At 37.8% G+C, this 16664-nt stretch overlaps 1 protein-coding gene across 5 annotated transcripts in view; it reads left to right on the forward strand.

Annotated features, from left to right (window-relative positions):
* Positions 1-16664, forward strand: part of WDFY3 (WD repeat and FYVE domain containing 3) — a 276729-nt gene that overhangs the window by 165366 nt on the left and 94699 nt on the right. For all 5 annotated transcript variants that reach the window (XM_044224616.1, XM_044224612.1, XM_044224613.1 and 2 more), the window contains 7 exons: positions 666-766; positions 902-1120; positions 5568-5749; positions 7517-7748; positions 9860-10020; positions 12426-12537; positions 14276-14466. In XM_044224616.1, coding sequence (XP_044080551.1) covers positions 666-766; positions 902-1120; positions 5568-5749; positions 7517-7748; positions 9860-10020; positions 12426-12537; positions 14276-14466 — 1198 coding nt within the window. The remainder of the gene's footprint in view (positions 1-665; positions 767-901; positions 1121-5567; positions 5750-7516; positions 7749-9859; positions 10021-12425; positions 12538-14275; positions 14467-16664) is intronic.

Here is a 16664-nt window from a genome sequence, read left to right on the forward strand (position 1 = left end):
TTACTACCATATACATTATAAATACTCAGTGACTGTCTCATCAAATGAGTACATAATTTCAAGTGGCAGATAATGGTTTAGTAGCAGAAGCAAAAATAAATCTAGAAGAGAATCTAGAAGAATTTTTGAAATGCATCAGCCTCAAAACAGACACAAATGCTAATACTATATAGATCTGTGTCTGTACTAGTTGTCTGTGGGATTCTTATACATCAATCTAAAACCATAAATTGTATTTTAAGAACATTGTCATGTGTTGTTTTGAATGGTGAATTAAAACATTATGGAATAGTGAAAACTAATAAGCACAGAGGAAAACAACACACTGGAAAGAGGAACAAGGGAATTTCTCTGCAGTGACAAAGTTCAATGTCTTGAACAGGGTTCTACATTGGTGCATTTTACCATATGTGGCGTATACTTGGATTTAAAAAAATTTTTTTTAAATAAAAATGATGCCACTGGAGATTGTTAAAGTATATCTTTCTGCACTCTTACATAATTATAAGAAGGGAAGGACTGTTTTAGGCACCCAGGTTTATTCCATGATCTCTTTGTTCTAGTTAACTTTAAATGCTGGCAGTTAATTACAGTGTAGCAAGTACATAGTGGTAGGAGAAGAAAACAGTTGATCTCTAATATGTACATTGTCTTTTCTCTAATAGCTGCTTGTTCCTGCCCAGTCTGGCCCCTCATAACGCTCCCACAAACAATGCTGTCACGACAGGCCTTACCGATGGGGCTGTACTCAGCGGCATTGGTTCCGGTAAATACGAACTTTCTTTGCTCATGCGTCTTTTTTTTTTTGAGATCATATTTTATTTAGTGTTTATTGCCTTCCTTTTAAAATGTAAATCGGAGTCAATGCAAACTCTTTGTTACTTTTTCCTTTTTATTTTAGGTGAAAGATTCTTCCCTCCTCCATCTGGCTTAAGCTACTCTAGCTGGTTCTGTATTGAACATTTTAGTTCTCCTCCAAATAACCACCCTGTCAGACTTCTTACTGTCGTTCGCCGAGCAAATTCTTCTGAGCAGCATTACGTGTGCCTTGCCATTGTCTTGTCCGCAAAAGATCGATCTCTGATTGTTTCCACCAAAGAGGAACTACTCCAAAACTATGGTCAGTATCTATCTGTTTCTTTTTGCATCTTGTGATAATTGAAAGTATTAAATTTCATTATAAGAGCCATCTTTAGGGTCCAGCTGGTAATTCTTTTCCAATCTAAATTATTAAAGAATAGAACAGGTTATATGAAATGTTGAATATTGTTTACCAGTGCATTTTAAGGCACTTTCAAAAGAGACTTAGGTATAAAACAATGGAAAGAGTTCCTAAAATAAGGATTCGTCTCTACTTGCCAAGAAATCACAGCTTTTGCTAGAAAAGCAGATTGCTTGTTTGATATATTTTAGTAAGGATTTTCATTGGCCACAAATTCTGCATAACTAATGAATATTCATTGAGCACCTGCCTACCATATGTGCTGTTCTGTGCTAGACACAATAACATTTTAATTACTTTATCCATCACTTACCTTCAAGGCTTAATGCATACCATTTAATAATCCTAATCTCCTAATTCTCTCCAATATGCTATAATTTTACCTTGCTATCCAATAGAACTTCGAACACAAGACATTCATGAGGCTCTTTATAAATAATGTGAATAACATAAAATAAAAATCTCACTTTACTAATGTTCTTTGCTTTGAATATAAGCATTTGTAACATAAATACACCTCTTCTTCATTGTCTTCTAAATTTATCTTTTAACTAACCAAATACCACATACTGCTTCACGTGTGGTTGGTATTCAAATATTAATTTGAATGTTAACTCAGTTAGATTGTAAGGCCTCTTTTCTTAGTATTCTTTACAACTAGAACAGAGTAGGCATCAATATTGTAGAACTGCTTTAAAATTCTTCCTAGGACGTTGCTTGATCCTTTTGATGTTTTCCTGCTAATCAAACAAACCTGTCTTCAGTCTTGCCGTTTGGGAGACTTACTCTCTCATTCTTGTCCTGGATCTCTGACCTCTCTTATAGCTTCCTTCAACAGCTTTCTTTTCCACCCAGGGTTTCATCTTTAGTCTTTGTATTCAAACTTATCTTTGTGAGGAAAAAAAAGCTATCTTTGTTAGCTTTAGGTCTTTTTAATCCCAGGGATTCCTAAATTAAAATTTTTTTGTTTTCCTGTGTCCTATGTTTTCTCCTCATATTTTACATGCAAATTAGACATCTTAATATGAATAGTCTTTCTGTAAACAACTCAAACTGTAATGTTTATTCTTTATAAAAGCTGCCTCTCTTTCTGTTTTCCTGTCTTGGTAAACGACACCCCCACCACCAGTTAGCTAAGCTAAAAAAGCTCAAGTCTACCTTGATAATACCACCCCTTCCACTAAGTCTTACTGAATTATGCTTCCTTCATAGTTCTTGAATCTTCCCTTCCTCATATGCGTGCTGTCATAAAAATTAATCAGTTTTTTTTTTTAAATCACTGATCTGGACTTCCAAGATTTTAATTCTTTGTCTTTGTCTAGACAAAGATAGAAGTAGAACTATATGCTCGTACACATGATGTGATTTATTACCTTGGTAATCTGGGCAGCCCTGCTACCTAAAACACTTAAAATATTAATGTACAAGTATGACTGACTCACTGACTGAATGAATGAATGAATAAGAAAAGGAAAATAAATATGGATGGCTTGAAAGGGAAATAATGAGAAAAGTGAGTAATAATGGAGAATTTGGGAAAAAGCTAGAATTTAATGGAAAAGTTAAGGAATGGATCTAGGGATATTTCATTAAACTAGGAAAATGTTTTCTAATTATCATTTTCACAAAATTTAATTTGCAAGACTACTATAATCTATATATCACTGTGCATTACAGTAACAGATAACGTCGGTTACAGATGATGTTAGTATTGCACGGATCCAACCTCTGAATAGCTGTAGCCTAAAATGTGTAGGTAAGGGGCGCCTGGGTGGCTCAGTGGGTTAAAGCCTGGGCCTTTGGCTTGGGTCATGGTCCCAGGGTCCTGGGATTGAGCCCTGCATTGGGCTCTCTGCTTGGCAGGGAGCCTGCTCCCCTCCCCCTCACCCCACCCACCCCCTGCCTGCCTCTCAGCCTACTTGTAATCTGTCTGATTAAGTTAAAAAAAAATCTTAAAGATGTGTAGGTAATTAAGAGTTGTCTGAAACCAGTCAGCTCACCAGAATATCCTGACATAATACTAAATGCTAATACGGCTTAGTCTCAGCCTGAGTCAGAATGTAAAACTCTCAGAAAATTTTTGTAGGCTAAATCTTCTACAGTTCTGGAGAAGATTTAGTCTATTAAAAGGAAAGGGAAAGGAAAGAGTTCTTAGTTTTGCCCATACTTTTGATCTTTTCTTTTACATCCTTTGGTCCATACACTAGACCTTTCAAAGCTGTTTGACCCTGCTTTTCATGGTTTCTTTTTTTCTATTTTTTTTTTTTCCTTTCTTCTGTTCCTGTATTAGGTCACCAGTTGTTAAGATTGCATTTCTTAACTCATCAATGGGTGTGTAATTTGTATTATCATTTTAAAATATAACCTTGGCATTTCACTATATCCTATTACTTTAAGATTCCAAAAATAAATATTAATATTTTATTTGTAATTCTTTCTTCATATAATTTAAACTTTTTAAAAAATTATTTTTATAGCATATGACGTATTATTTGCCCCAGGGTTACAGGTCTGTGAATTGTCAGCTTACACATTTCACAGCACTCACCATAGCACGTACCCTCCCCAGTGTCTATAACCCAACCACTTTATCCCTACCCTGTACCCCCCAGCAACCCTCAGTTTGTTTTGTGAGATTAAGAGTCTCTTACGGTTTGTCTCCCTCCTGATCCCATCTTGTTTCATTTTTTCCTTCCCTACCCCACATAATTAAACTTTTAACTTTTAGTGTATTTACTTGTATGTGCTTATCCTAAAAAATTGTGGGTCTGCTTTAAGTTACAGATTAGCTCTTTTTAAAATTTTTTAGGGGATGGGTGGGTGGAGGAATGAATTTTTAACAGCTGGGTATATACACTGTTGTTCCGTCCCTTCTTGAGTGTTTAGAAATGTTAATTTTTAATTAGCTTAACATTAAGATTGAGTTAATATTGATCCATTATTTCCTAGCATCATCTGGCAACATACTGGGTAGCAGAGAGAAGCCAGATGAGAGTCAGGAAGTGATTGCAGAATGTTAGGAAATAATCCAAGTTGTCTGGTGAAGCAGGAAACTTGACTCAAAAAAATACCTTTCCGTGGAGCCACTGTGGAAAACAGTATAAAGTTTCCTCAAAAAAACTTAAAAATAAAATTACCATGTGATCCAGTAATTCCACTACTGAGTTATTAATGAAAAGAACACAGAAATGTTAATTCAGAAAGATACGTGGACCCTTGTGTTTATTGCAGCATTATTTACAATAGCCAAGAAATCGAAGCAACCCGGGTTTCAATCAGGAGATGAATAGGTAAAGAAGAAGTGGTGTGTATGTATATACAATGGACTGTTTCCAGTAGAAAAGAATGAAATCTTGTCATTTGCGACAACATGGTTAGAACTAGAGGGTATCGGGACGCCTGGGTGGCTCAGTTGGTTGGACGACTGCCTTCGGCTCAGGGCGTGATCCTGGAGTCCCGGGATCGAGTCCCGCATCGGGCTCCCAGCTCCATGGGGAGTCTGCTTTGCTCTCTGACCTTCTCCTCGCTCGTGCTCTCTCTCACTGTCTCTCTCTCTCTCAAATAAATAAATAAAATCTTTAAAAAAAAAAAAAAAAAGAACTAGAGGGTATCATGCTAAGTGAAATGAGTCATCCAGAGAAAGACAAATACCATATGATTCTATACATATGTGGAACTTAAGAAACAAAACAAAAGAAACAAAGGGGGAAAAGAGAGAGAGACAAACCGAGAAGCAGACTCTTACCTGTAGAGAACGAACTGATGGTCACCAGAGAGGAGGTTGGTGGGGGCATGGCTGACATCGGTGAAGGGGGCTAAGAGTACCTTATCACAATGAGCACTGAGGCATGTACAGAACTGTTGAACCTTACTCTAGTGTACACCTGAAACTAATATAACAAACCTTTCCACTCCATAAATCACCCCCTTACTACCGGGGTCATCAGGCAAGGGTCAGGGCAGTTAGCCGCAAACTGAGAACAGAGAGTTGGTTCTTTGTGTCATTGTGTAGGCATATAACAAGAATAAAATTTTAAATTTTTAACCAATGCTATAATCAAATCATGGCAAATGAGAGTTTCAAAAGACCTTTCATAACAGATCACGACAGATAATAATCAAATAGTCTCTTTTTGTTGTCTTTTGTAACTTTATTTTGTATTTCATCAACTATTGTAACTTTATTCAATTATAACTATATATTGACCAGAAGAAAGCAACATACATTCCAGGTTTCACTTCTTGCTACAGATAAAGTTATTGAATGAAAAGGGCATTTTCATTTATATCATCATTATTGTTAGAATGAAGATGTTGAGTTTTTTCTTTCCGCTCTTTATTTTAGTTGATGATTTTAGTGAAGAATCTTCTTTTTATGAGATTCTCCCATGCTGTGCCCGCTTTCGATGTGGAGAACTTATAGTTGAGGGGCAGTGGCATCATCTGGTTTTGGTGATGAGCAAAGGCATGCTGAAAAACAGTACCGCAGCCCTCTACATTGATGGACAGCTTGTTAATACCGTGAAGGTAAGCATACTCGTGCTTGTCGGTCTTAACCTGCTTTACAAGAGAGTTGAGGGAGGGGTGTGTGTGTTTGCAGGGGTAGATTACAGATTGACCTTTATTACCCATTTGAACAATATGTTTAAGAGTCATGTGGCTGACTAGTTCATATCACTTGATTAGCGAAGAAGAGAATGAAGGGGTTACAGAGTACTAAAGAAGGTACTGAGTATGTCAGCGCCTGAGCCAGGTTGCCAAGTGATTTTTCCCAACAGAAAACCGGTTGAAGGATGCCTAAGTAACCTATGAGCACAGTGTTTTCGCTTCTTTGTTGTCATGCGTTCCAGTAGACTCTGCATCCCTTTGGAGCTGGAATCATTTTTATTCATCCAAATTTGTTTTCAGATCACCAAAATTAGTCCCTGATGATAATAGTAGGTGTTCCATTATCTTTGCTGAATGAATGAGTGTATAAATATTATTCTACATACAGATATATGGTATCCAGAAGAGAGGCAAGAGAGTTGAAATAACCAGTAAAGAATCAGAAGTTCTTTTTTGTATCAGGATGACTGCCGCTGGTTACTTCCGACAGAACTCAGCTAGGTAGCTGTTAAAATGTTTTAGCTCTCTAAAAGATAGTATCCATTTTTATAGTGATTATCTCTTGAAAGAAGCAACAAAAGCAAAGTTTGTCCTCTTGTGTGAATTAAAGTTTAAAGAACAGTAAAGTCGGCAGCTTCCTTGAATGCATTTCTTTCGTTAATGATATTTTATTGTGACATCGTGTTTCAGTAAGATAAACCCTAAAATGTACTCTGAGGGAACAGTCATTGTTTGTTTTGTACACATGATTGCATTTGAAATGGGCTGTGGATTCTCTAGTAGGTTGTTCTTTTGTTATTTCTAGTATTATTTAAAATAAAAATGTCCTCAGCTTCTAGTCTAGAATTGAGAGGTAGATTTATTACAGGTACATTTACATGGTCGTCATCACCGTGCCTGTGAGGAGTCAGAGGTCCCCTGAAACCACCTTCAGGCCACGTGATGGTCTGCACGCTCACACCGTTGGTGTGTGAGTTACTCACCAGTAACTGTTCTGTGATGTGTGGACTGGTAGATGTAATCTGAGGCCAGGACAGTCGTACCACAAACCGTCCTTCATACCATCAAGCAATAGAAGCAACCTCTACCACAAGAAACTTTGTTATCTCTTATACTCGAAGCATATGTTTATGTGAATGAATTGAACGGTAGTTTTGCACCTTGTCAGTAAACACTAATGTAATTTCAAATCTGAGAATGTAATTGACATTGAGATCATGGGTGTATAAATTACATAATAGACTGTTAAATTTTATAACTTTTAAAGCACTTGGCCCATTATAAAACACGTCTCATGAATAGAATTTTGTTTGACAGACTCATATTGAAGGTTTCGTAGCTAATTTCAAGACTACTTGAATTCCATAGTTTAGAACACTTTCAAATTTCATAGAAGCGTCATTAATTTGATAGGCAAAACAACCAGACAGTAACAGTATCCCTCTGTCTGATTTTTCTCTTTCTTGCATTATCAGAGAGTTGGATAATAACAAATTTCCATCTTCTACATCATGTTCCAGAATCTTGGTCTGCCCTCATGTATCTCTCAGCCCAGCTGCGTTTGTACATTTGTAAAGTTGCATGACATTAGCATGCTGAAACTATACACAAAAGGTGATTAATTTCCTGGTGAAAGTGGGGGATTTGGGGTTCTATCTCATACATTTGCTTTCATTTCTTCTGCAGCTGCATTATGTTCATAGTACTCCTGGTGGCTCAGGTTCTGCTAATCCACCTGTGGTCAGCACAGTCTATGCGTACATTGGCACTCCACCTGCCCAGCGTCAAATTGCTTCCTTGGTTTGGCGCCTGGGACCCACGCATTTTCTGGAAGAAGTTTTACCTCCTTCAAATGTTACTACCATTTATGAACTAGGACCAAATTATGTTGGAAGCTTTCAGGCCGTATGTATGCCGTGTGAGTAACTTAATGTATAAAACTTAGCTTCTGCCATGTAGATCCATGAATAAGTACATGTACGTGTGTAATACGGGTTTGTGGACAGGGTGTGGGTGGGGTTGTACATTATGTTCATCGTAGAAAAAGAGCCTTTTCCTTCACTCTTTTTCAGTGTGATACTGTTGACCACTCACTCCTACTCCAAATAACTCTCCTCCACTGATTATGCTGTACTTTCCTGAGTTTTGTCTTCATGCCCAGTCACTAATTTTCTAGTTTCTCTGATTCGCTCCAAGATATGTATGCTCTCTAGGAGTCTAACACAGCCTTCTTCTCTTCCTATAATTTCTCTTATTATATAAGCATCTTAAAGTGCATCTACTCTGGGGTTGCCTGGGTGGCTCAGTCGTTAAGCCTCTGCCTTCGGCACAGGTCCTGGGATCAAGTCCTGCAGGCTCCCTGATCAGCGGGGAGCCTGCTTCTTCCTCTTCCTCTGCCTGCTGTTTCCCCTACTTGTGCTTTCTCTCTCTCTCTCTCTCTCCATCAAATTAAAAAAAAAATTTTTTTTTAATGTTTAAAAGAAAAGATATATTCTGGTTAGAGGAAAGAAAGATGTTTCCAGACAACACACACACACACACACACACACACACACATACATTTTTCAGTTTAAATGAGTTAACATCGGTTTTCCTGATTTTCCTCATCCCTTTACTCCAAGAGTCTACTTCTTGTTATCCTTTCTCCCAGAAGAAATTTAGAGTCACTGGAGCTGATGTAGTAGTACTCTTTCGAAGTGATGTTCTCCATCCTCCTGTTCTCATTCTCCTAAAGTTCTCAGAAGAGTTAGGACAAGTATATTGTAAATGATGATAATCCTGTGGCTAAGTAATTTGTCTTTCACTTGTGTTCTTTTTTTTTTTTTTTTTAAGATTTTATTTATTTATTTGAGAGAAAGCATATCCAAGCAGTGGGAAAGGGAGAGGGAGAAGCAGACTCACCAATGAGCAGGGAGCCCAGTGTGGGGCTCGATCCCAGGACTCTGAAATCATTTCCTGAGCTGAAGGCAGATGCTTAGGCAAATGTGCCACTCAGGAGCCCCTCTTTCACTCATGTTCTTGATTTAGATAGCATCTAATAATAGCTAACAAGCACTCAGTATGTGCAGTAAGTTAATACACATGAAGGGCAGAGCTGTTCTGAGCCTGTCACATGTATTTGTTCATCTCAAAACATTGGTACTTATGTACTGTTTTTATCATTCCCATTTTACAGATGAGGAAACTGAGGCACAGAGATATATAGGTCACTTATCTTTTAAGTGATAAAGCAGAGTTTCAAATGTAAGCCATCTAGCTCCAAAACTTATATTTAACTACTCTGCTGTGTTGTTTAGAAGAACATAGAGAAGCACAAATGGGGGCTCTTACTGGGGAGGTGACCTACTGTTAGGAAACATACAAGCATTCCACTCCTGTTCATGCTCTTTCTCCTTTGATGCTAAGGGGGAGAAGTGTGTGATTTCTTTGATAACAGTTAAAACTCATTTCCTTTACATTATGCTATTTGTAAAGCATATTTTAAGAATAAAACTTGGATGATACGAAGAATTGGAGAGGCAACGTGTGGGGTTTGTGGGGTAGAGAAGGAAATAATGAAACAAGATGGGATCGGGAGGGAGACAAACCATAGGAGACACTCATTCTCACAAAACAAGCTGAGGGTTGTTGGGGGCAAGGGAGTGGGGAGAGGGTGGTGGGGTTATGGACATTGGGGAGGGTATGGACTGTGGTGAGTACTGTGAAATGTGTGTGTAAGCCTGGCTTTTCACAGACGTGTACCCCTGGGGCTAATGATACATTATATGTTAATTAAAAAATTAAAAATTTAATAAAAGAATAAAACTTGGAATGTAAAGGTCTATGACTTGGTGGTCTTCTGTATTTTCTGAAAAGAAATAAATGAAGAGCTGAAAATTTAAATAAATAAAACAGTTTTTAAGTTTAGCTGTCATGGTCCACTTTAAAAGATTTTTTAGTTTACCCATTTAAAAATGATAGAATAAAAAATCTGGGTTAGGATAAGGAGAAATACTGATGATTTTGAAAAGGATTGTTCTTCGTTTGAAGGTAAAGATGCAAAGTCTGAAGGCGTAGTCCCATCTCCTGTGTCATTAGTGCCAGAAGAAAAGGTGTCCTTTGGCCTCTATGCACTCTCTGTGTCTTCCCTAACGGTGGCAAGAATCCGGAAAGTGTACAATAAGTTGGACAGCAAAGCCATTGCTAAGCAGGTAAGCATAATGATTTCCCAGGAAGCTGTGGCGGGTTCTCCCCAGGAACAGTGTTTCAGGGGGTCGTTACAGGTACCACCAGAGTAGGAATAATCATTGAGAACAGTACCTTTCCTGTATTGCTTGTATTTGTTTTATTTGGCTTTGGACTTAAGCCAAAACATAATTAGATATTTAGCTTAATTTGGAAAAGTGAGAATTTCCTTCTCTGTGCATACTTTATATTCATTTTTTTTTAATTGACTATTAAGAAACTGAACTGCAGAAAAGAAAACAATTGCTCTTCTTAAGACTATAACTTAACTTTTTCCTGGACCACTTACTGTGTGCCACGTACCATCTTGTTTAGGACTCAGAAGTGGGAAGTGAATATAGAGAAAATTCAGAAAGTGAGAATATAGAGAAATATAGAGAATATATATATATATATATATATAGAGAGAGAGAGAGAGAGAGTATATATATATAAGTATAGAGAATATATATATAGAGAGAGAGAATATATATATATATATAGTGAGAATATAGAGAAAAATCAGAAGTGAATATAGAGAAAATTCCTGCCTTTATGGCACTTACATTGCCATGGAAGAGACAATGTTAATACCTAAAGAAATACCTCATCATAGGTCATGTTCAAAGGTGAAGAGTGCTCTGCAGAAAAATAAAGCAAGGAAGTAGAAAGTGATCAGCTTACAGTGTTAAATAGGATGGTCACTATGAAGGTGAAATTGGAGAATAATTTAAAGAGGTGAGGCAGCAAGCCAGGAGAATATGCGGAATGGGATATGGCCCGGAACAGTGGGGTTTTGTCCCAGTGGTGTAAGTGCTATGGCCCTGAGGAAGGTCCATGCCTGCCACAGAGGAGAGGAACTCAAATAGGTGATGGGGACTAGACTGTTAAGGATTTATAGACACTGGTAAAGGCATTGGCTTTAACTAAGTGAGCTGGGAAGCATGATAGGGTCCCAGACCTAATGAATGAAATGTTAGCTAGGATGACTGTGATCTCTGTTGAATAGACTGGAGGGGGACAGACAGGAAGAAGCAAGGAGACCAGTTTTATAATAATTCATAATAACGATGGTGGTGGTAAGAACTGGGGTGATAGCAGAGGCCGTGATGAGAAATGATCAAATTTGAGGTATATTTTGAATATCAAGCCATCAGTTTTGGTGATTAGATGTGAATTGTGAGGGAAAGAAAAGAATCAAGGATAACTCCAAGGATTTTCCACTCCAACACTGAGGAAAATTGGGTCATTTTTTTCTGATTTGGAGAAAACTTTCAGGAAAAAAATTTCAGGAACTTTAGTTTGGGGAGAAATTCTGAGAGCTGTGTTTTGAAAAAATTTGAGAAGCATATTAGACATCTTAGTGGAGATCTCAAAGCCATTGAAAATACGAATCTGGAGTTTGGAGTAGGAGTATGAACCATGAATGTTCAGAGGTGGTATTTAAAGCCACTTGACTAATTGCTTTTACTGTACTGTAGATATGGGTAGGGAAGAGAAAGGTTACAGACTGAGACCTGGGGCATCCAGTACTGTGGAGCTAGCTGGGGAGATGAAGAACAGCGGAAAAGAGTGAGGAGTAGCAGCCAGCAAGAAAGGAGGAAAGACTAGGAGAGTTTGATGTGATAGAAGTCAGTGATTCATTGTGGTGAATGTTTCTGGTCAAAAAAGACTGGGGGTCAGGACCGACAGTAAGTCTAGTGAGGTGGGAGTTACCAGTGAGCTTGGCAAGCTGTTTTGGCTAATTAGGGAAGGCAAAGCCTAAGGGAGGAAATCCAAAGACTGGAAGGAAGGGATTTGGGGACAGTAAGGATTGACATCTCTAGTGCAGTCATATGTCTGTAAATACACATACCGTCTTTAAAGGAACACGAACTGTAGGTAAATTTACAGGTAATAATAGAATTAGAGTCTTAGGATTGTGTTTGCTTTAAAAGCACATTATGCATTCGTGTGTGTGTACACATGCGAAAGTAACATTTATGTAGGCATGTTTTATCTGTAAACACTTGAATAATTTATGTGACATTTACTTGGATATGAAATAAAGCTAATATTATATTCACTGATCAGAAATACTGTGAGACAGCTAGTGGTAAGAACTTTAAATCCATGACAGAATTTCATTCAGAAAGACCTCTGAAATTGTTTCCAAAGACCACCCCCCCACCACCATCTTTATCTCAGTAGATTGTACTTAACTTACTTTCTGTGACTTTCTGACCGTTGGAAGAGCTTGCGCATTTTTAAAAAATGATTGCCCACATTTTTAATATTCTGATATATAGAGAAAGAAATAATATGTTACTAATCATGTTTAATTTCTTTTCTAATCAAAATGTTCAGATTATTCTTCTATAGTTACATTTTATTTCCCTTTCCTATTCTTCAGTTAGGCATTTCCTCCCATGAGAATGCCACTCCTGTGAAATTGATACACAATTCAGCCGGGCATCTAAATGGACCTGCGCGGACAGTTGGAGCTACTCTGATTGGATACTTGGGTGAGTCAGATCGTCTTACTTTATTTGCCTTCAAATCTGCATTCACTTTCCCCACAGGAAGGCAGGTGTTTAAATTCATATTTCATACTGTTCTTGCAATATTTAGAGATGAATGTAACAATCTCAAACTACAGTCAACTTTAAAAATCATAACCTTTTTAAACATCCCATGAACCTTTCCCCCTTTTCTCAGCACTGATGAGTGCAGACTACATACTTCCATGTAATTTCAAGGTAAATTTCACACTATATTTAGGGGTAGATGTAAAGAGTTAGAAGTGTTGATTATTATTACATGGCTTGGTGCAACCGTGGTGGTACCCAGGAGTGCGTCTTGTTATTTGGAAATGAGCTAGAAATAAGAGCTTTGGCATATAAATAGTGAATCCAAATATAGTAAAAGTTAAAGCTGGTATACGTTCTGCAGAGCCTTTTACCTGATGTCTGCTTCTGCTTAAAAAGAGTTGATTTTTTTTGGTTAGATAGAATCCTGAGACATAATCCGGTCACATCATCCAAAATTTAGAACCAGCTATTATATAAATGTACAAATCGGTACATAGTATTGGTTCTTTTTTAGGTTAACAAAATGTTAGTGTTCTTTTGGTCAGAATCCTACATGTTTGTCAGTGAGATACATGGCAGTTTTTCTGGTCTCAGTGGTGTGCATGTATCTTAACTTTAGTTTTCTTCTTTAACCACATTGCATTGATAAAAACAGTTTTCTTTATGATAATGCACATGGTTGTTTATCTTTATTCAATTCAGCAAGTGTTGATTGAGCTCTGCTCTATGTCCTTTGCAAAAAGATAGCAGCATATGGTATAGTAAAAAGAGCAGTGGGTAAAGAGTTGAAAGAGTTAGGTTCTAGCTCCTATTCTGTTACTGTGTGGCATTTTGCCAGACATTTGAGCTCCTTGGACTTCAACTTTCTTATCTGTAAACTAGCAGTGCTGGCCCTAATTACCTTAGAAGGTAGTTTTCAAAATTAAGTGCCATAATATAGTGCCAAATATTACGAATACTGCCAAGCACATAAAATATAAAATGCGTATTAATTTTATTTTTGGAAATCTCAATCTCAGTTAGTAGGCAGACGACATTCAAACAGTACCTTTTTTAAAAAGCAAGGTTAGGAACATAGATGTGAGGTTTTTTAGTGGACCCTAAGTTAGTTCTGATCCTTTCTTTCCACATGGTGATACTTTTTTGGGATCATTGATGTACTGTTACATAGGCTATAGAACTAGGGAAATTGAGTAATAGCCAGTGATGTGCCTTGCTGGCTTATCTTGGGAATACTGGGTCCTTGCCAGGATGGCATCCACACCCCACCCCCCAGTTCAGAGTTGGAGTGCTGTTGCCCTCCTAAGGGTTATTCCCAACAGTACCTAGTCAGGCATTCTCACTCACCTCAGAAATGTGTTCTTTCTCAGGGCCTCTGCACTTTTCCTTCATGTTGCCCAAAGCTACACAGTCAAAACCTTTGAGCTTACACTCAAACCCCAGCCCTTCTCTACTCCTTATTTACCCCCACCTCATCTCTTGAGTGTAGCTATTAGCATTTATTGCCTTCCACATCCTATCTTGAATCTTTTTTATTTTTTAATATTTGTTTTAGGATTAAGGTGGTTTTTTTTTTTTTAAGTAGAATTTAAAATTAAATACTTCTTAAGGTGATTTATTCAGTTCTTATTAACATGGGGAATTTAATTATTTTTCACTGTCTTTTAATCAGGAGTAAGAACATTTGTCCCTAAGCCTGTTGCCACTACTTTGCAGTACATTGGTGGAGCAGCGGCCATCCTGGGCCTGGTGGCCATGGCTTCTGATGTGGAAGGGCTGTACGCAGCAGTCAAGGCCCTGGTTTGTGTGGTCAAGAGTAATCCACTAGCCAGCAAAGAAATGGAAAGAATCAAGGGCTACCAGGTTTGTAACCGTAAAGCTTCACCTTTGCTTTTCTTTGTGTTCAAAAGGAAAAAAAAAAGAATCTTCTAATTTTAATTATTACTCATTTTTTCACTCTGGAAGGATTACTTCATCCAAGTAAACTTTAAAGGTCACAAGTTTTTAGTAAAAGTGATGTATTTCAAGTGAGATTTTTGAATTGTTTATTTTGGCTCAAACTTTTTATTCTATCTCATCAAATCTGCTGGGAAAACTGGACAGCTATATGTAGAAGAATGAAACTCGACCATTCTCTGACACCGTACACAAAGATAAACTCAAAATGGATAAAAGACCTCGACATGAGACAGGAATCCATCAGAATCCTAGAGGAGAACATAGGCATTAATCTCTTCGATACCAGCCACAGCAACTTCTTTCAAGATATGTCTCCAAAGGCAAAGGAAACAAAAGCGAAAATAAATTTTTGAAACTTCATCAAAATCAAAAGCTTCTGCACAGCAAAGGAAACAGTCAACAAAACAAAGAGGCAACCCACGGAATGGGAGAAGATATTTGCAAATGACAGTACAGACAAAAGGTTGATATCCGGGATCTATAAAGAACTCCTCAAACTCAACACACACAAAACACAATCATATAAAAAAATGCGCGGGGACGCCTGGGTGGCTCAGTTGGTTGGACGACTGCCTTCGGCTCAGGGCGTGATCCTGGAGTCCCTGGATCGAGTCCCGCATCAGGCTCCCAGCTCCATGGGGAGTCTGCTTCGCTCTCTGACCTTCTCCTCGCTCGTGCTCTCTCTCACTGTCTCTCTCTCTCAAATAAATAAATAAAATCTTTAAAAAAAAAAAAATGCGCGGAAGATATGAACAGACACTTCTCCAATGAAGACATACAAATGGCTATCAGACACATGAAAAAATGTTCATCATCACTAGCCCTCAGGGAGATTCAAATTAAAACCACATTGAGATATCACCTTACACCAGTTAGAATGGCCAAAATTAGCAAGACAGGAAACAACATGTGTTAGAGGGGATGTGGAGAAAGGGGAACCCTCTTAAACTGTCGGTGGGAATGCAAGTTGGTGCAGCCTCTTTGGAGAACAGTGTGGAGATTCCTCAAGAAATTAAAAATAGAGCTTCCCTATGTCCCTACAATTGCACTACTGGGTATTTACCCCAAAGATACAGATATAGTGAAAAGAAGGGCCATCTGTACCCCAATGTTTATAGCAGCAATGACCACGGTCGCCAAACTGTGGAAAGAACCAAGATGCCCTTCAACAGACGAATGGATAAGGAAGATGTGGTCCATATACACTATGGAGTATTATGCCTCCATCAGAAAGGATGAATACCCAACTTTTGTAGCAACATGGACGGGACTGAAAGAGATTATGCTGAGTGAAATCAGTCAAGCAGAGAGAGTCAATTATCATATGATTTCACGTATTTGTGGAGCATAACAAATAGCATGGAGGACATGGGGAGTTAGAGAGGAGAAGGGAGTTGGGGGAAATTGGAAAGGGAGGTGAATCATGAGAGACTGTGGACTCTGAAAAACAATCTGAGGGGTTGAAGTGGCGGGGGGGTGGGAGGTTGGGGTACTAGGTGGTGGGTATTATAGAGGGCATGGATTGCATGGAGCACTGGGCGTGGTGAAAAAATTAATGAATACTGTTATGCTGAAAATAAATAAAATAAAATAAAAATTAAAAAAAAAAAATATCCACAACCTACTAGGTTTAGCCAGAAAGTTATTTGTCAGAAGAGAAACACAAGTACTTGGAGGAAGCTTAAATCCTGTTAGTGTAGGTGAAGTATAAATGCCTTCTTTTACTATAGTCGGTAGTTCATTGGTAGTGAGTAAATTATTTACTATACTGTTTTCTGTAGATTTATTGACACTATTTTGCTAAGTGTTTTATTTTGCAAAACTTTCAAAATGATTATTGCGGCATTGCTTACCAAATTTCATGAAAATACACAAACCCTCTAAATGTCCCAACATTGTAAGAATGACTAATGAGTCTGTAACTGTTTCAGAGAATATCATTCAACCTTTTAAAATTGTAATTATGAAGACTATGGTGCAAAAGAAATATCTTTGTAATAAAATGTTATGTGGAGAAAAAGTAAAAGATTACATGCACGTGATGGCAACAAATTAAATACATGTGAATTAAAAGGGTTTATGTACAAGAGATTTTAATGATA

This window comes from Neovison vison, chromosome 11 (assembly GCF_020171115.1).
Source record: "Neovison vison isolate M4711 chromosome 11, ASM_NN_V1, whole genome shotgun sequence".
In the NCBI taxonomy this organism is placed as follows: domain Eukaryota; kingdom Metazoa; phylum Chordata; class Mammalia; order Carnivora; family Mustelidae; genus Neogale; species Neogale vison.